Source organism: Marmota flaviventris, chromosome X (assembly GCF_047511675.1).
Source record: "Marmota flaviventris isolate mMarFla1 chromosome X, mMarFla1.hap1, whole genome shotgun sequence".
Classification (NCBI taxonomy): domain Eukaryota; kingdom Metazoa; phylum Chordata; class Mammalia; order Rodentia; family Sciuridae; genus Marmota; species Marmota flaviventris.
In genome coordinates this window covers 57,073,606-57,094,170 of record NC_092518.1, presented here as the reverse complement: position 1 = coordinate 57,094,170, position 20,565 = coordinate 57,073,606, and the positions used below count along the sequence as shown (strand labels likewise).

Here is a 20,565-nt window from a genome sequence, read left to right as displayed (position 1 = left end):
GTAAGTGACAGTCCTGACCTCTTTACTGAACTTCAAACCTGAATATCAACAATTTGCTGGACATGTGTGTAAATAAAGCTGCCCTTCTAGTTCCTCAGACAAACTGCATGTTCAAAATGGACTCCCCTCCCTCCCTCCTCCTCCTTTCCTCCTCATCTTCCTTAAGTTAATTGCCTCACCCTATCATGTGGAAAAGGGATTAGATTTGTCCTGTCACCCAAGGCACATTTCAGCTCAACATAAGGAAGAAGGAGCTCATGATGAAAACTGTCTGAAATGGAATGGACTGCTTCTGGAGAGAGTAAATTTGATCTTTTGTCACTGGAGGGGTTACAGAAGAGGCTGGGTGACCATTTGCCTGGTATTGCAGAGGGTTTAAAGCTATAGCAACATTCTGGTCCTGATGTGCTCAGAAGATTTCAGTAGTTCCCCAGTGTCTTTAGATTAAAGATGAATAAACATCTAGGAACAAAGACCTATTATGTGCCATGATCTTTGTTATTCTCTTTAAATGATTTTTAAATATTTTTAATAGTGCTACAGAGTAGACATAATTCCTGTTTTATAGATGAGAAAACTGAGAGAAGTTCCCAAACTGGAATTTGAACCTGGTTGCTCTGACTATTAAAGTGTGCTTCTTTCAGCCTTTCCCCAGCTTGCTGATAGGAATCGACTATGGAATGCTAGTAAAAATACATATTCCTAGGCTCCTCTTCTGGTGAGTTGGATTCACCAGGGTTGGGTTTTTTTTTTTTTTTTTTTTTTGTACTGGGTATTGAACCCAGGAGCACTATTCCACTGAACTACATCCTCAGTCCTTTTTATTTTGAGAGAGGATCTTGCTAATAAGTTGCCCAGGCTGGCCTTGAACTTGTGATCCTTCTGCCTCAGCTTTGCAAGTAGCTGAGATTATAGGCATGTAACACCATGCCTGGAGAAATGTATGTTTTAACAAGCAATCAGAATGCTTGGGAATGACTGCTTGTGTACCACAATACACATTTATTTCTATGTTAACTAAACATTGCACTTTTTAGTTCCTACCGTGTGGAAAGCAGTAAAGCACAGGTCTAAGAATTTGGGCATGGTAGCATGGGTGGAATTGAGGAAGCAGCCATGTGGTTCCTTCTGTCCACCAAGAAGAGGTCAAGCAGCCCATGGGTAAAATGAAGGCACCTTTTCCAGTTTGGGTTCTTTAATTCTCTTGCTGTTTTTTCCCCTTCTGACATGTTTCTCCTCCCTTCCCTTCCCCTGAGTATCTCCCTCTGGTGTGCATGGGGTTTGCAAAGCTATTTTGAAGTAAATAACACCCTCTTACAGCTGCACTGAGGCTGTAGCAGGTGAAGCCCTAGGGAGCTGCAGCTGTACTAACCGTAGGGGCAATGGGAGTTTTGGAGCAGGAGGAAGAAGGAAAGATAACAGTATTTGGGAAATGTTACTTGGCTTTGAAGTCACCAGGGACTTAATGAGAAAGGCCTTCCACACCCTTCATCATGCTAGAACAGTTTCTTCTTTTTTTTGGTGGGGGGTGGATATTGGGGATTGCACTCAGGGGTACTCGACCACTGAGCCATATCCCCAGCCCTATTTTGTATTTTTTATTAGAGACAGGGTCTAACTGAGTTTCTTAGTGCCTTGTGATTGCTGAGGCTGGCTTTGAACTCGCAATTCTCCTGTCTCAGCCTCCTGAGCCACTGGATTATAGGCATGTGCCACCACACCCAGCTTAGTTTCTTAAATGGATGAGCATGATGAGTGGAGCCCCTCTATCTGCCCAATAGGAATTTTGCTCTGTTGATGAATTTGTCCCCTGGAAGAGTCTGCAGAAATCACCTGTATTGAGTGAGCCTCTGGCTCAGGGTTGGGGTGACTAGATGCTTCACTCAAGCCATTGGCAAGTGAAGGCAGAACAAGCATGCTGGGAGGCTAGGGTGCCAGGGATGACTTTGATTTTATCTTTTGGATGAAGGAATGAATGAGTGAATGAAAGACCTGTCTTCTCAAGGTTGAAAGTAAACTTGATAGTATAGTTGTAGAAATAACTCTTGAAAGTCTGTTCAGGCCAGGCTGGCTACATTCATTGCAGCCCCAGGACAGAATTCAGGCAGCTTGGGAGTCCTGGCCATTCTTATTCCAACTCTAGGAAGAAAATCATCTTGGGGCATCTGTAGTCTTGATTTGAGAAATGATGTCAGAACTATAAGCTTGGTCATCAAGGAAGGCTGGAGAGTGCTCTTTCCTGTCACTAGCCAACATTGCTTTGTCCAGAGTTGTGCTTGGCAGAGCCTGATTTGGGCTTATTCATTAATGAGCTTCAGTGTGGATTAAGATGCCAGTGAGGCAACATTGGCAGACTTCACTATCTGACAGAATTTAGGAGTGATGATAATATGATTTTTATTTTTTGGCATTGCTGGGAATGGAATATAGGATCTGGTGTGTGGTAGGCAAGCCTTCTACCACTGAGCTACATAACCAGCCTAAGTATTTTTAAAGTAACAACAATAGGGCTGGAGATGTTGCTTGTCGTAGAGTACTTGCCTAACATGCATGATGTCTGGGTTCTATGCTCAGCACTGAAAAAAGAGAATATGCAGTTTTCTGCATCAGTGGCTTCTAGAATTGTCTGTTCCCAAACACCAGTCCTGAGCCTATACTTGAAATCACTTAGCTCATCCCATCATCTGCAGGTGGTGTGAGCCCTAAATTGTCACACATTGTGGGTAGATTAGTCTTCTCCAACTACATAGTTACCCTCTGAGGCCTGAAACTTTTGAGATAAAGTGCTCTTACCTTCTCTCTACATACCCTTCTATAAAATGCACCAGGGAGGCCTGAGCACTTGGGTTTGGGATTTTAGGCTGCTCTTTGGATGCTGCTAGAAATTTTAACTTTCTCAACAAGGCCAAAACCTGATGAGTGATCACTGCTTTTTGATTTTCTATGCATGCATTTCAGCAACCGGGCAAGGGATTGGCTGATTATTCTTCAAATAATATGTGCTCTTTATCCAAAGGAAGAAAATGGTGTATGGTTGGCAAACAAAATAATGTATATTCAAAAGAAGAAGAAAAGGAAGGAAGGAAGGAAGGAAGGAAGGAAGGAAGGAAGGAAGGAAGGAAGGAAGGAAGGAAGATGTCTTAGATCCTTGCCGCTGTGGGAGAAAAGCACAGTAGGAGGGGCACTCTGAGGGATATTAATGGGAACCGTGTTCTGTGGAATACCCTGGCTCTTATCCACCATTCAAAAGCATTCAGAACCTCACAAGGAACATAAGGTCTCTGTTGTTAAAGGTTTTCTACTTTGGCAATATAATATTAAAGCTCAAAAAAAACATACAAGAATTAAACTGCAATAAATAGATATTATAAAGAAATATAAGGTTGCTGCCAAAGGTATGGTATGAATTTAGAAGAAGGAAATTTAGAGTGGAATAGGTCACAAAGCAGGGAGGGACTTGGGCTGGGCCTCAGAGGAATTGCTGAGGGGACAAGAGGACCAAAAGGGCATCCTAGGCTAGACCGATGGCCAGAGCCACAGGTAAGGAGGTGGGCACAGTGCTAGGTGAGCTCAGCGGAAGAAGCCCCTTGCCTTTGAGGCTGTTAGTGCTAAAATGTTCTTGTTTGCTTTGCATCAAGAAACCTGTCTAACCAGTTCCCTTGTTAGTTCCCATTTCTGTTGCATTCCTGTTCACTAGGACACCACAGTGACTGTGCCAGGTGCTTATGATTTCTCTGAATCTTTCAGACCCAACCTCACAATTTAGGATCTGAACTATAAAGACTTTTCTTCATAATCTGTTTACTTAGAGCTGATTATATTCTTGCTTTCCTATCCGGCAGAGAGGGCCCAGCTGAAAGGAAGATTGGCAAAGTCCCTGAGAACATGTGCATTATCCCTGTGGGCGGGCACATGTCTCTGTTAGGGGATATTTAAAAGGTCACCTCTTAAACGACATATCTTTTAAGACCTTTCGGGATGCCCTTTCCCTCAGAGGGAGAGGCAGTGGCTTTGAAAACTGGAGTTTTGAAGACCAGCCCTGGGACTCAGGAACTTGGGGACTCAGGACTCAAATTAGGGAGTTGCATCCATCCTTGCTTCTCTTGATGAGATGGCTCTGGAAGGTTTCTTTGTTGCCACTGACACTTCTTGTTTGCTCTTGACCCTACTTTTTACCCTGCTCATTGATTGATTGATTGGCTGGCTTTAATGTTTGAAAAGTTTTGGGAATACCCAGAGTCTGGCTCTCCCTGGCTTCTTAGAAGTGCATGGCCATAACTGAAAAGGAGCATGTTCAAGGCTGAGAAGTCTGAGAAGCTACATGGGGCACTGAGGCTGTAGGTGGGGGTGGGAGGTGGGAGGAGTGATAATATTTCTGGAAGTTGCTTCTTTTCATGGCACAGTGTTTCCCACTGACCTCACCAGTCCTCAACTCAGAGGCCTCCATGAAATTCTTTTTATCTAGACCCACAAAGAATAGGAGTTTCTTAGGTTTCAAGTCTCCCAACACACCTTGTCAGATAAGCTGATGTGTACATACATACAGGGTGAGACCAAGGTGGCAGATTGGTTAATTATGGTGTTTCTTTAGGTGTGTGGAGACAAACAGGTTTTTTTTCTTTCTCACTCTCTTTTTGAACCATAGGTTGAAATGGTCCATGTCTGTGCCATCTGTGCCTTGCATTTGTAGGATTTTGGTTCTGGGGCAGTGGTTCAGCAAGGCTTTAAAGGGACAGTATCTACTTTGATATTTTTATAACTTGCCCTGAGGATATAGAGGGAGAATGAACAGAGTGGAGAAAAAGGTTTCTTCCTCTTCTCATCAGGCCTACCTAACATGAGGTATTTGTAAAAAGATGCTAAAGCCTGCCACTTTATTAGGATTCTAGTCTGTTCTTGACAGACTGTCACTGATAGACAGCCACAGTTTAGCATGCTTCTTAAAGAACTTAAGAAGATGGTTGACAGATTTTGAAAAATTTATTAAGGTCTAATTTACATACTTTTTCTGTTTACATGATGTATATGTCATGTGAGATTATTTGATTTTAATACTCTGGCCTTTTCTTTTTTACTGAGTTCATTTTCCACATGAAAGTTTAGCCTGATAATAGTGAAAAGTTGAGGCTATGTTCATGCAGGCCTACTATATCAATGTCAAACTCTTTAGCTAGACAATCCAGGTGGGCCACAGTCTGGCCCTACCCTACCATTCTTTGTGTCCCAGCAAGCTGTGGACAACCCAATGAACCCTATGCTTCTTGCCTCCAGACCTTTGCCTACTCTGTTCTTTTTTAGCTGGAAGTATCTCTCCCCTCTCTACCTTTGGAAATCCTGAACCTTGTTAAGGCCCAATTCAAAAAAGTGAACTTCCTTGTTTCCTTCCCAAAGAAGGCTTTTTAGCCTTTGGTTTGCCCTTTTGTGCCTCTGTCTACAAAAATACTCAGCTCCACAGTCCAGGGGCTGACTCTGCTTTTCTGTCTCCTATATATCCAACACAGTGTCTTGCAGAAAGAAGCCCTAGTAAATAAATATTTAAATAATGGAAGAGTGGTATTTTCTAAATAAATAAATAAAATAAAGATATTGTAACTGGACACAATATCTTTATTTTATTTATTTATTTTTATGTGGTGGTGAGGATCGAATCCAGGGTCTCACACATGCTAGGCGAGCACTCTACTGCTGAGCTACAATCCCAGCCCCAAGAGTGGTATTTTCTAAACACAGCTGAAAATTAGCTTTTTAAAAAAATACATAGGATTTTGACTTAGACCTCATGAGATTGTCTTGAGATTTGAGAGTCCTGGTTTGAGAGTTGCCCACCATGTATCTCTAAATGGGCTGTGTGTATATTTGGGCTTGGTTTTCATCATTTGTGGGAAAGTTTTGTAGCTCTTAGTACAATAGAATTTCAGCAGTGTGAGCGACAGTGGATTTAGAGAAAATCCACATCATGGGTTTGGAAAATAGGTCAAAATCATGACAAAGAAAGAAATAAATTGTTGAAGGAATTGGGAATGTTTAGCCCAGTAAAGAAGACCTAGGAAAGACCCAGAGTCATTGAATGTTAGAGCTGGAAAGAAACTGAGAATATCTAAGGAATTTCCTTTATTAGATAGGAAGTTGAACAAAGTTGCATCTGAGGCTCCATGTTCTGTAGTTCTTTTCCTATTTGCTGTTCTGATTGATAGAAAACTTTTTTTTTTTTTTTTTGACAGTGGTGGGGATTGAACTCCGGGCCTCACACTTGCTCAGCAAGCACTTTACCACTGAGCCACATCTCCAGCTCTGAAAACTATTAATTCACCATTTATATTCTCAACTGAAAATGATATTATAGTTCAGAATTTCAAACTCAGACATTATATTTTTAGGTTTTTAACAGAGTCATAGCTTAAAAAAGCATTTTCCATCCTGTTGTTCAATATTCCTTGCTCATTCATCATTCATAAATTCATCAAACAAAACCCAAATGGACTCAGGTAGCACTTTGTGTTGGGAAATTGCAGTCATACAACTTCCTTTTTTGCATTGTTTGTCAGGGAACTTAGAGTCAAACAAGGTCATCTTCTGAAGCAATTGACTCAAACCAGTGCTTGGTGTGTCTGTTTTCCCACTTCTTTTTTTTTAATTGACTTATGTTTTTTGAAAATTATAAAAGGAACACATGCTGCAGATAAAAAACAAACCAGACAGAACAATTCCCAAAGTGTACTGGTAAACTACTGGCATTCTTGTTAGCTTTGATCTGTATTCATCTTGTTTTTACTTATCTTGTGCTCTATATGTTATATAGCACAGTACCTGAAATTCATATTGTAAATAAAATATTATATTTATTTTATTCAAACCTCAGATGTTTAAAATTACAAATAATTGGATTCCTGGCATCCAGAAAACACATTTGCATCAACTTTACCATATGATCTCCAGATTGCTACTATTGTTGCCAATGGTCAGGCATGGTTCTGTGAGGTGCTAAAATATGTATTTTTTTAAACCTGTAACCAGTCAACTCTGCCTTCTAATCTTCTCCATACTCATCCTAATTGCATCTAATTCATTTTAACATCTTTTCTTTCTGTTCCTTCCCAAAATAATATGTGCTCGGTCCGTATTCTGTTCTTTTCCTTATTTATTTATTTATTTGGATACCAGGGATTGAACTCAGGGTTACGCAACCACTGAGCCACATCCACAGTCCTATTTTTTGTATTTTATTTATAGAGACAGGGTATCCCTGAGTTGCTAAGCACCATTGCTGAGGCTGGCTTTGAATTTGCAATCTTCATGTCTCAGCCTCCTGAGCCACTGGGATTATAGGCGTGCACCACCGCACCCAGCCTTTTCCTTAAATTTTGAAGTCCATAATGACATTTAGTGTTTCTAATCATCACTTAGAATAAGGTTACTCATCATGCTGGTCTTTGTAGTAATACTGGCACATGTGGGACTCTGGCAGCATGAATGTAGTCAGATATGATTCTGTCACACCAAGCCCAGAAAGGACCTCATAGACAGAGTACTCTTTATCTGTTAGTTCTGCCTCTGTTGTTACTACCTTGAGTGAGTACATTGAGGGAAATAAAGGGATTTTTGTAAGAGTTGGGATATTTTAAATTTTCAAATCATCTGACACTGTTTTAAGGATTCTGTTTCAAGAACTTAAAGTGGTATTCTACCTTCCAGTGTTTTACTCCATCCCATCTTTCATTTGGGCTTGCTTCTGGGGAAATAGTGTGTTAGACTTGCTGTTTCCAGCTGTAAGCTATAGACTACCGAATTGCAGGTAGAAGTGGAAGTCTGGAGTTCTGGGCTCTGGTAGACCCCTGGGCTGTGCATGCAAAGGTATGAAAACACTTCTGTTAAAGGAGAGTATGAGGAAGAGGGTCAGAGCCTAGATTGCAAGTAAAGAAACAAAAACTTGTCACTTCCCCCACTGTGGTGACTCTACGTGAAGAGAGGTTCCACCTTTATCCAGGTGACTTTTTTCCTGAGTGGGGAGCTCTGGTGCCAAGTACCAGCTCAGTCTTCCTTGGGCTGGAGTCAGCCTCCAGCCTTAAACAATTGAACTAGGAGCTTTGCCTCTAAATCTCCTTCTTCCCCCATTATCCCAGATTAATGTTCCTAATGCTCTTTTGATGTTACTTTCCTATTCTCAAATTTTCAGGGGTCATTGGTCAGGTCTATTCAGAACCCTCTAAAAATTTTCCCAGATCTTTATTTCCAACTGGCTAGATGGTATCACTTTTTTCCTACTTTCTCCCACCTCCTCCTTTATCTCTTTACTCTGCTTCATTTTATAACATGTCACAAAACAATATAAGAGTGTCTTTTCAGAGGACCTGGGTTCTGTCCCAGGTTAAGTTAGGTACTTAGGTTAAATTATTATTATAATTCCCCTTGCCTCTGTTTTCCCAAATGTAAGAGAAGGAGGCTACACTAGGAGACTTCTGGGTCCCTTGCAACCCAGTCAGAGTTAACTTTTAGACAGAGTTAACTTTTTCCTTGGCTACTTAGGAAATAGGGTTCTTTTCTGTCTGCAACATTTACCTTTCATTGTTTGGGATTGTAGTTAACTTTTTTTTTTTTTTTTTTTGGTGGTGCTAGGGATTGAACCCAGGGCCTTATGCATGCAAAGCAAGTACTCTATCAACTGAACTATATCCCCAGCCCTGTAGTTTTTTGTCCTATTTTTTGAACATATTTGTAAACTGAGAGACTCAATGGTGAAGCTACTTTCTTAGGATGTGGGTGAGGGAGAGGGATAGTGAGGAGATTCTACTTTGGGCTTCTACCTTGTATCCAAAAACTGAGAGGAGATGGGATTTGTAAAAGGTTTAAGGTTTTTTCTTATGCCCCCTGTCGGGAGAATTTTTTTTTTTTTTTTTAAAGGAGGTGCATGTTGGGGCTGGGGATGTGGCTCAAGCGGTAACACGCTTGCCTGGCATGCGTGGGGCGCTGGGTTCAATCCTCAGCACCACATAAAGATAAAGATGTTGTGTCCACCAAATACTAAAAAAAATAAATAAATAAATATTAAAAATTCTCTCTCTCTCTCTCTGTCTCTTTAAAAAACAAAAAAAAGGAGGTGTATGTTTACTGCAAGAAGAATGCAGTCTCCCAGATAATCCCTTCCTGTCTGCTGCAAGGCTGCTGCATCTGTGCTATTGGACTGGCATTCTGCTGCTGAGTTTTCAGGGTGCCGGTCCTCAGGAATTGAGGGTTTGGATGATCACTTCATCTTTCACCATGTGTTTCAGGGCCCTGTTTGACTATGATCGGACTCGGGACAGCTGCCTGCCAAGCCAGGGGCTTAGTTTTTCTTATGGTGACATTCTACATGTCATTAATGCCTCTGATGATGAGTGGTGGCAGGCAAGGCTGGTGACCCCACATGGAGAGAGTGAGCAGATTGGCGTAATCCCCAGTAAGAAGAGGTAAGTTGTCATGATCACAAGCTGATGTGTCTGTCTTGTTTTCCTGTTATACCATAAATTGCATGAGAGTGGTGGATGTGCCTTGATAAAGCCTTTCTGGTCTTGAACTGGTACTTTGGACATGGTTTTCACTTTGTGAGCCAAGGAGTAGCTGCTCTCATTGAGCAGCCCACCTGCCACTGAGACCATGTGCTGGTTACCAGTAACAGGACTTCTTTTTGACTCCCAAACAGAGTGGAAAAGAAAGAGCGAGCTCGATTGAAAACTGTGAAGTTCCATGCCAGGACGGGGATGATTGAGTCTAATAGGGTAAGTGGGGACCCCCAAGGAAGTCATCCAGGATGTGAAGAAGAGTTCAGTCTGATATATAAGAGAACTGGGGAGCACAAAAGAATGTCTCTTTTTCAGGGGTCTGACTCTGAAATGTCAGAAAATTGACTGCTTTTCAGAAGCAGAGAGGGAGCACTTAAAGTCCATAGCTAGTCTGTGCCCCTGCCCCTGGGTAACTGGCTCTGGAAGATGTGCTGGAGTTGGCTGACTTGTTGGGGAACATGAAGACACTCATGGGTATCTTCCTGGCTACAGACCCTGTCAGAGCTGTGGGGAAGAACCTGTTCTCATCATCCTGCCATAAAGGCCTGCCCCAAGCTCCCACCTCCCTTCAGACCACATGAGGCAGGAGGGCTTCTGCATTCACCCCTTTTCTTCTATAAGCTTCACAGGCCAAAGAACTTCCGGAGCAGTAGAGGGAAGAGAGGCATGGAGTAGATGACTCTGTGTGTATCAGTGACACCTTAGGGCCTGTGTCCAGGAGGCTACAGTGACCTTTGTTCTTTAGGAAGTGCCAGTGAGTGCTGTTGAGGCTGGATTAGGTAGAAACTTCTAACATCCCCACAACATTTTCCTGTAAACATAATTTTCCTCTTACATCAACTTTCATTTAATCTCATAGACTCCATTTGTGTAAGATGGTCTTTTATTTAGCTCACCATTGTCTCCATTTTAGTTTTTCTTGCATGCTTTAAAATCCATTGTTCTGTTTTTTTTTCCTTCTGTCCTTCCCCTCCATTTTCATGTTCTTTCACAGTCGATCAAAACGAAACGTAAAAAGAGTTTCCGCCTCTCTCGAAAGTTTCCATTTTACAAGAGCAAAGAAAACATGGCCCAGGAGAGCAGCATACAGGAACGTAAGTAGCAGCAGAGTCCAGAGAGCAGACCATCCTCAGCCCGGTCCTCTCGTCCTCAGCTGCCCTTCCCTCACCAGGAGTCTGGGCGAGGGCAAGGGTGTGTGTCCACACAGTGCTTATTTCCAGAGTCAGGGCAGAAATTGTCCTGCAGTGGGTGATGTTGGGGCTTATCTGCCCAGCTCCTCACTTGGAATGAATGTTGGAAGTTCTGAGGGACTGGTCCCAGGGCCATCCTCCAGGATGTCCCTGGCACTGGTGTTGAAAGTGCCAGACGGAGCTCTGCTGTGGTGGCAAGGAGCAGGTTTCAGCCAGTGTTCAGGATTAGAAAAATGTGTGTGTATGTGTTTTTATTTTTTTTAAGAGAACAAGGTCTAGGGACTCAGTGTTGTTCTCCTGGCTTCTTCCTCTTATGTTTTCTTTCCCTTAACTTCACTCATCTATATCAAGAGAAGAGCCTGTTCTTCCCCAGATTCCTGGCTCCAGGACTACTTCTGGAATTCCATGTATATGCATAAGCACACGGGATATCCACATGGCCCTCAGCAGGGTCACTGTCATCCCAGAGTGTCAACAGAGTGTTTCCATCTGAAAATCCTTCCTGCTTAAATGGGTTGTCATGGAAGCAGTGTTACTCAACATTGTCTAAATAAAGATTTATTGAGAAACACAAAGTTGATTTGGTAGAAAAAGCTGTAACACTGAGGTACCTTAATTTTAAGAACTAATCCTGATAAATCTTCTTACCATACTGTATGCCTCAGAAATTAACTGTTCTGGCCCTGACCTTAAACATAGTATCAGACTTGAAAAAAAAAATAGCTTCTTGTTTGTCTCACTGTGAATTGTAAACATCTCTCGTTTACCATTGATCTTGTAGTCTGGGGCTATTGGAACTAGCAGGAGGATGACTCGTTCTGATAGGAAATGGCATTTTTTTAGGCCTCTCTGATTCATGGTCCTGGTATGTGGGGGTTGCTGCTGTCTGGGGTATACCTGCTAGATACTAGGTGCCCTCATCCAGATGAAGGTCAAGGCTCATCATTGTGGGGTCGTTTAGTGACAGGGGAAGTTGGTTCTTCCCATGAGCAATAGGAGGCTATTTGAGATACATTTCTGAGGTGATGTCACCACAGTTCACCAGATGAGTCCCAGAACCTCTGTGCAGAGCCCAGCCTTGGGAGGTATCACTGCTGAGTTGTCCAGCTGGTGGGGGTGCCTGTTGGGCAACAGGGTTGAAACTGCCCAATGCCTATTCTCTAGAAGCTGAACTCATCCAAGCAGTTAGAAGTCACACCTCAGACAGTAGCAGTTTTCCCTGAAGGGTTTAGACAGAGTGAGGCATTATTGGGCAAAAGCTCCCCTAAATGATGGTTATTCTGTCTGCCTGCTGTGTCACATGTGGACATGTGCCCACAGAGGGGAATGATGATTTTAGGGAAAACACAGAGACTTGGGCTCTACAACTTTGATCAAAGCAGGTATTCCATGCTTTAGAGTGTCGCCTGTTGTGTCCTGTGGGGCTATGGGCTATGGACAACCTCAGAAAGCTCCAGAGCCCTCTGGCAAGAAATAGAATAGCATCAAGTCCAGATACTTGACCTGACCTGACCTGGGATGTTCTTTCTGTGGCGGAGTTCTTCACCTTGCTGTAGCTCTAGGTCTTCATGGTATTTCATACTTCTGTCACTAATGCTCACCTGCCTCTGTATTCTTCCTTCCCCTTGTCTTTTTTTCTCTGTGTTTTCCTCTTCTCCCCAATTCTCTCCTTCCCTCCCTCCCACCCCTCCCACCCCTTCCCCCTCTCTTTGTTCTTGCTGTCCGTGAAATTAGGACTTCCCTGGGTTAAGTGACGATTATTATGGAGCAAAGAACCTGAGTAAGTCAAACTTGCACACCATTGACTATTTATGGCATGGTTGAAGGTAGTGGAGGGTGGGGGTGTAGGGGACATGGGTGAGGGTGAAGGGTGAGGGGAGGGCAGTTCTTTCAATAACTCTGTTCCCATGGCAGGAGGAAGGGCATGTGACTCCAAATGTTATTACTTTTGCTCTGGATCCCTGGTACCTAATAATTTCCTAGCATTCATCTCTGTGTTTTCCTTCTGCACCTCTAAGTGGTGGGCCCTCAGCATGATTCCCTAGGCAAGCACTCAGCTCATGTCTAGCTTGTTGTCAAGGGGAGGGTGCCTGTTGGTTGACTTCTCCCAGTGACACCATACTAAGTGAGCTTAGGGAATGTAGCTCTTATAGCTCTTACCTCTAACTAGGGGCAAGGGCACTGAACCCCTGCACCTGGTCTATCTCAGCAGAGGCAGGCCCTCAGTATACAGCACAGGCTTACTTAGAGCCTCTAAGGGGCTGCACCCATCTGGTGGGGACTTCAGCACCACTTGTAGACCACATATATCTAGTGCTTTGTCTTGGGGAAAGTTTGGCCTCTTCATCCTGGAAAATAATCCCAGGGTGGAAAATGAAAGGACCTAGAGGATGGGGCCTTATGGGCTATCCCTCTGTGTGTAGAGGGATGTAGATCCACAGCCTTGCCCCTGGGTTCTGTAAGCACGTACTCTCCTTCAATAAGTAATAAAGGCTAAGGGTAAAGGAGCTGACACCAAGGGTCGGTCAGGGGCTAGCCTTGGGTGGCAGCTCAGCCAGTCCTTCCTGGGGGAGCCACAGCACATCATGGTTTGGAACAGTGTGGCCTTGACTGAAACGAGCAGCATCTCTCCATAGTGTGGTGTGTCTATGTCTCATCTTCATCTGCCTGTCATCCTGGGAGGGGTGTGTTTTGTTTGGGCCTTCTGTGAAAGCTGCTCTCTGCTTGAGTTCTTTCCACCCACACTCACAGATGGGAAGGTCCCAACTATCTGAGACAGGGTGGCTGTCTTGTCCTGGAAATGTCCTTGTTGCTTTGTCGTCTTTGTGTTTTGACACATCTGTCTTAGGGTGGATCAAGGTGTATCCCTCTCATGCTGAAGCCAAGCTCACCTTCTTAGGAGTGGTGGCAAAAGGGCTGTGGGTCCCACTGGAGGTCAGAGCAGTGTTCCCTGGTGACTGCTCAGCCTCTCCAGTGTTTAGCCCAAGAAGTTGTGGAGTACCACATGGTCCTGTACTTCAGGGGCTCTGTCTTGGGGGAAATTCATGAGTAGCATGGTCCCTGGACTTTTCTCTGCATCTGTCCCTATCTTTTCTTTCCTGCCATTAGCCTTGGGGGATGCAGTTTGTGATAGGATTTGGAAACCATCCAAGTTGGTTTGTTTGGTTCAGATGAAGAGAATGCTGTGGAAGGAATTGAGTCTTCTAGTGCCTAGGGAGAGACTTGGCAGACTGAGAGGGCTCTGGGGACAAGTAGGAGGTGTCCAGGGTGTCAGGATTGGAGCTGTGCCTCCCAGTTGGTGGCCTGGATGTGGCAGGCCTCCTGTGGCCTGACTCAGTTGGAAGCTCAGTGTCTCATTCCTGAGCATTTGAGTTTTGTGCTGCATGTGATCTCTCAGTGGTGTGTTCTGAATTGGAGTCTCTTTCTTGTTGGCTTGCAGAGGGAGTGACATCCAACACCAGTGACAGCGAAAGCAGTTCCAGTAAGTGTGTGTCATTCCCCCCCATGTCATGTAGCTCCACCATGTGTCCCTGCCATCCTCATTCCAGTGTTGCACAGCTGCCATTCCTGCTCAGAGGCTGCTGCTCCTTTTAGCCATGTACACTTTGAGACCCTGGAAATGCTGTGGCCATTCGTTCTCCTTGTGGGACAAAGTTTGCCCTATGAATTAAAGGAGAGTATAAGCCCTGTAGTTCTGGCCAGAACCAGATTTGAAAGCATCCCTGGGGCCCTGGAAAGGGTGAACTGCCAAGGAGCAAATCTCTGCCATGGGCACTGAGGGACTTAGATGCTGCCAGGTTTCCAGATTTGCTCAGAGACCAAGAGCAAAATGTGTCCTATGAAAAACTGTCCTGAATCTGCCTTTCTAGGTTGCAAGGACCTCCTTGCCTTTTGGCTGGGTCACATAATCAGGAAGGAAATTACCCAGTTTTCCTTGGGAGAGTCCGTGACTAGACCATAGAAGCCACAATTTGAACCTCATGGCCTTTGGGAACATTAGCCTTTAGGAGCTGAGATGGCTAGATGCCTTAAAAATTCTACCCAGGAGTATTAGGCTCTGAAGAAGCCTTTTAGGAAGTATCCTATGGCTCAACATAGCTATCACTGCCTTCCCTGTTAACTGTTGTCAGATACTTGGGGACCTCCAGGTATCTAGTGCCAAGTAGCTTGGCAACTATTTCAGGAAACCCTCGTCATTGCCAGGCTACATGGATGCTTCATCCAGAGGTTGGGTAGAGGGGTGGGTAGGTAGACCCATAAAAGGGCAGAGTTCAGCTGCAGCTTTGGGGATCTGCATGAATACCAATTCTGCCTACAGGTGAAAGGTCTCAGGCAAATGTGTCTCGACCACTTGAAGTGTCCCTGTGATTCTTTCTAGAACACGAGGGCCACTGAACACACTCAACTTACCTATAAGAAAAGTTTAGGGGAAAATGGGGTGGTTTTGGGTGGAAGCTTCATTGCTTCTGGGTCTTAGCCCTCTGCTCAGAAGTATTTCACTGAATAAGAGAACTGCGGACACTGCTCTGGGCCAGCAAGGCTTCCCACACCTTCTCACCCACTGAAAGCAGAGAGGATCATGGGGCAGGTGGTATGGAGAAGGACCACTGGAGAAGATAGTTTTGTGGCTGGGTTGAAGTGCAGTGAATGTCATATACAGGGAAGCAGATCATGAAGTGCTAACCTGTCTCCCTTTTTTGTTGCAGAAGGACAAGAAGATGCTATTTTGTCATATGAGCCAGTGACAAGGCAAGAAAGTAAGTCCCTTTCCAAGACTCTTGCCTTTATGCTAGTCTCCTGCTCATGGTGTGGGCTACCATAGCAGCAGAAGGGAGGGGGTTGAGGGAGAAGGAAGGCTCAACTCATTGCCTATCCAGCCCCTGGGTCATGGCAAAGGTAGAGACCATCCATTGTGCTCCTCTTGCTCTTCTTTTGCCCATTGCTGGGATGCCTTCCAAGGAGAGGGAAGATTTATGAGAAAGGCAAGGGGATGTCTATTTTAGTGAGTGCAGCCTCTGTTAAAAGAGAGGGCTCAGATCCTCCCTTCAGTGTCTGCTTGACCAAAACCTTGCACAGTACTGGTGTCAATGTAGATATCTTTCCTGAGTCCCTTGGAAGGGGAGATGTTCCTGGTTTCAGACTTGCCTGGGACTTAGATATTCTCAAACTAGCCAGGTGTGGTGATGCACACTTGTAAAATCCCAGTAGTTTGGGAGGCTGAGGCAGGAGGATCTCGAGTTCAAAGCCAGCCTTGGCAAAAGTGAGGCCCTAAGCAACTCAGTGAGACCCTGTCTCTAAATAAAATACAAAATAGGGCTGGGGATGTGGCTCAGTGGTTGAGTGCCCCTGAGTTCAATCCCTGGTACGACACCCCCTGCCAAAAAAAAAGATATTCTCAAACTAACGGCTTGTTGATGTCTTTTTAGTTTTTACTCTGGTAGCTCCAGAGCTGCTGTGTTCTAGTCAGACTTAGCAGTGGACTGGATTCCTTGTGGGCCTTCTGTTCACTGTCTCAATGTTCTTCCTTCCTAGTTCACTACGCAAGGCCTGTGATCATCTTGGGTCCAATGAAAGACCGAGTCAATGATGACCTGATCTCTGAGTTTCCACATAAATTTGGATCCTGTGTGCCACGTAAGAGCCCAGGCAGGCCCAAAAGAAGCGGAGGCTGGGGGCCTGGAAATTGCTGCTCTGGGATCAGATTCTAGGGTTCTTGGGAACAGGATTCATTTGATAGTCAGGAAGAGCATAGGCAGAAATATATTCTCCAAGAATTGATGGAGTTGGGAGGACTAAGACACTCTTGGCTTGGCTGCTCTCTGCCCTGGAGAGAAGTTTGGCAATGGTCAGCAATGATTAGATGAATGAGGTAGCCCAGCCAAAAAAAAAAAAAAATGTAATTTTTTTTGTTCTGTGACTCAATGAACCATTTATTAGGTTTACTGATTCCCATGCCAAGCTCCATACCCTCTGCTCCACCTTTTTGGTCTAGTTTATGCTAAAACAAATAGTCTCCACTGTGTGAGAACTGGAAGTCAGAAGAAAAATAGACAAGACAGACTTCTTGACCTTTTTCTTCTCACTCAATTGGAACAATATTGGGGTGGCCTTGTGACTCTCCCAGATGAGAGAACCAAGTGAGCTTTAGTGGCCCAGCACAGATCATTGCCCTTTGGTAGCATAGCATTTCCTTTCTTTTTTCAGATACCACCCGGCCTCGGCGTGATAATGAGGTGGATGGACAGGACTACCACTTTGTGGTGTCCCGAGAACAAATGGAAAAGGATATTCAGGACAACAAATTCATTGAGGCGGGCCAGTTCAACGATAATCTGTATGGGACCAGCATCCAGTCAGTGCGGGCAGTTGCAGAGAGGGTAAGCAGAGAGATGTCCTGATTAACTGGGACCCTCAAAGTGAAGACAGAAATATTCCGGCCCAAGTTTCAACACAGAGATTGCCAGTGGTAATCTCAAAGCCACACAGTTCTGCATATTTTCATCCTTTTGATAAAGGTGCCTATTTCCCTTACAAAATTCATACTGAGGCATCACCCATCATGGAATAGGGACCTTTAGGCAGAAGTAGCCTTTTCTGGATAGTAGAAGCAAAAAGCTGGGCCTGGGTACCTCAAGAATAGGAACTTCTGGGCCACTCTGGGTGGCTCTGGGTCCCCCTTTAGCGGATGTTTGGAATGCCACTGGATTTCTATTTGGAATTGGGTGGACCAGGGGTAGGTTAGCTGATACAGGTCTTCTTTTTCAGGGCAAACACTGCATCTTAGATGTTTCCGGCAATGCTATCAAGAGACTGCAGCAAGCACAACTTTACCCCATTGCCATTTTCATCAAGCCCAAGTCCATTGAAGCACTTATGTAAGTGTCCACTGAGGCTCAAACATAGCCAGATAGGACGGTGCCCTGGAAAGGAAATGGAGAACAAAATAACTTGTTGGCCAGGGATGGAACCCTGTAGAAGCTTGAAGGAAACTGTACCCTAGCTGAGACCATGTGCCTCTCAGTCTGTTTGGCGTGCCTGTCATGTGCCCTTGGTTGGGATTTTAACCCTGAAAGATTTGAGGAAAGAGTTGGCCGTGGGCCACCATGAGAGAATAGTTGAGCAGGTATTCAGGAAAACTGGAACAATCCTGTGTTTTAATGAAAACATAAGATCTCCTTTGGAACTAGTTTTCCTTCTGTTTCTTTGGTAGGGAAATGAATCGACGGCAGACATATGAACAAGCAAATAAGATCTATGACAAAGCCATGAAACTGGAGCAGGAGTTTGGAGAATACTTTACAGGTAAGAATCCCTGAAGTCCAGCCAGGGGTACTATGGGACCAACCAGACACCTGATCCTGAAAATGTCTCAGGGAGGTTTAGCCAGAGCTTAGGAAGCCTGTCAGAGTTTCAGGATGCTTTGGAGCTATTGAGCTCAAACCTTCCTAAGCAATCAAGTTCCCTCCATCTGGCCATAGCAGGTTAGCCATTTTGTATCATAAATACTCATTAGCTGCTGCTTTGGATCATTGGTATGTTCATTCTGTCTTCCTGTCCCTACTAGATTGCAGGCCCCCTCTATTATAACTTTGTTTCCCTCCATCTCTTCCTCGTATTTGCCTTGCATGTTTCAGGTGCTGAATAAACGTTTGGTGATGATTTCTTGGAGTGTTGTTCAAATTGTCAATGTGTGCATATGTGTATGAGTGTGTCTGTGTGGTCACTTATTTTAGAAGGTCATTTCCCAAAAGGTTGGGAAGGCAACCATCCCTCACCTTTTAAAGTACAGTGACATATGTATGTGTGTGCAGGGTGGTGCTGAGGAAATTGAGGCTGGTGGTGCTGCCAGGTTTTCTGGGTAAATAATTCAGAAATGTACTCACCTGCCTTGGGTCTTTGGAGCTCCCTTTACCGTCAGCATCCGTGTCCTTGTTTGTTGGGCTGACCTCTGACACAGAGCAGATGTGACAGCCCCAGGAGCACTGCCTTTTGCCAGAAATTGTGGTTTTTTTGCTCTTCCTCTGGATAACTGGAATTTTCCAAATCTTTGAGGGAAGCTGCTTTAGAATTACAAGCTGCTGGCTTTATGGTGGCCAAGAGCAACATGAGCTGCAGTGTCTGGCATGTAGTGGGTGCTCAGTAAATAAACATCTTGTGAATAAACACATTTTCCTGTTCATTGCTACTTACTCTCCCTGTCTCAGAGAGTTGACTTGTAGCCCTGTGCACAGGCACCTAGCCAGTTCCCCTCCTGCCCTGAACTTGCTGACAATTGACTAGTGAAGCCAGCCTGGGCTCCTGTGAGTAGCCATCATGCTGGGGGGCATTGTAGGATTGTTGGGAGAGGCAGGATGACCGGGGTTTGGGCAGTGTGCTGTGGACCACAGTAATAATTTTGTTTTCCTCTTCACTTTAGCCATTGTACAGGGTGACTCACTGGAAGAGATTTATAACAAAATCAAACAAATCATTGAGGACCAGTCTGGGCACTACATTTGGGTCCCATCCCCTGAAAAACTCTGAAGAATCCCCTCCAACCATTCTCTTGTGAACAGAAGAAATCAAGTCCCTCTTCCCTCCTCCCTCTTCATTCCTGTCCCCATGGGGAGAACAAATGACTACTGTTCTTGTCCCCTTTTTTAGATATGTCAAAAAAAATTGAGTTTTCTAGTCCTGTTCTTTTTTTTTAATTTTTGTTTTGTTTTCATTTATTTTTTGGGATGATGCCATCTCACTCATCATGTGACTGTGCCCATTCCTGCATGGACCTTTCCCAAGCACTATCACAGGTGCAAATCCGTCAGAGCCATTGTTTTCATAAAAACCAAGCAGAAGAGAAGAGAGGAGGACTGATGGAAAGACAGACTCTGGACAGCTGCACGGCTTGTGAAGTGAGCTAAATGCAGCACATGATGAGGTGCTCCTGGGCACTTCTCCCCATCTGTACTGCTGTCTTGCAGCTCTGAACAGTGCAACGTAATGGCAACAGGAAGTATCTTATTTATATATAGATATATATATGTAATTTATATAAAATATATAGAAATTATTATATATATATATTATACACTCTCCTATAATATATATATATATATATTCACACACATTGGGACTAGAAAATCTATGGAGACTTCGTCAATGGTACTATGTTATTAGAGAAACACTTTAATTTTCATATTCCAATCAGATGGCATCTTATATCCCACCTGGTTGAGAAGGGTTTGAGAATGGTAGAAAGTGCTGTACGGAGGGCATGCACACTTGGTCATTCTCTTGAGAGCTAAGGCTTACTCTTGGCAGGGTCAGCCTGAGGCCTGAGAGAAAGGGCTTTGGCCTGGGAGCGTGAAGTTTGGAGACTTGACCTGAGAGCAGCTGCTGCCCTGAGGTTCAGTCAGTCCTGTGTGCGGGGAGAGAGAGAGAATGGCTAATGATGCTCCATATAAAATTGCCTATTGTTTTATGCCACCTGATGTGTCTGCATGAGAGGTTTCCTTTTTGTTCATTTTTAAGCTGCTGTTAAACCAAAATCATGTTGTGCTACTGTGTCAGCCTTTTCATTATTCCAAATTTTACTTTTACTATTTAAGTGAATGCGTAGAATCCAATTTGCCAATGTTCTAAAGGCTTCCAAGCTTCTGAAGGAGCCAGGCCGTGGCCGTCCAGTCAGCAGAGGGAAAGCGGGGCCCAATGGGCTGGGGAGGAGCTGGGCCCCCGCACTGCCACACTGGCCCTTCACTTGCCTGCCAAGGACATGCTGGACTCTAGGGTTCCTTCATGGGGCCACCGACAGGGACAGGGAGGTGCTTGCCTTCCAGTTCTCTGCTGGGATAGTAGAACAG

General features: G+C 44.4%; 1 protein-coding gene across 7 annotated transcripts in view; it reads left to right on the top strand.

Moving 5' to 3' along the window:
- The window catches only part of Dlg3 (discs large MAGUK scaffold protein 3), a 54,138-nt gene extending 33,867 nt beyond the window's left edge, over nt 1-20,271 (top strand). For 3 of the 7 annotated variants that reach the window (XM_027935865.2, XM_027935864.2, XM_027935863.2), the window contains 9 exons: nt 9,267-9,443; nt 9,677-9,752; nt 12,461-12,506; nt 15,433-15,483; nt 16,259-16,360; nt 16,931-17,103; nt 17,492-17,601; nt 17,937-18,028; nt 19,143-20,271. In XM_027935865.2, coding sequence (XP_027791666.1) covers nt 9,267-9,443; nt 9,677-9,752; nt 12,461-12,506; nt 15,433-15,483; nt 16,259-16,360; nt 16,931-17,103; nt 17,492-17,601; nt 17,937-18,028; nt 19,143-19,249 — 934 coding nt within the window. In that variant the 3' untranslated portion in view covers nt 19,250-20,271. Of the gene's footprint in view, nt 1-9,266; nt 9,444-9,676; nt 9,753-10,530; nt 10,631-12,460; nt 12,507-14,165; nt 14,208-15,432; nt 15,484-16,258; nt 16,361-16,930; nt 17,104-17,491; nt 17,602-17,936; nt 18,029-19,142 lie in introns of all 7 variants that reach the window. The other 4 variants (XM_071606244.1, XM_027935862.2, XM_027935867.2 and 1 more) reach the window with 2 other exon arrangements.
- The last annotated feature ends 294 nt before the right edge of the window (nt 20,272-20,565 follow it).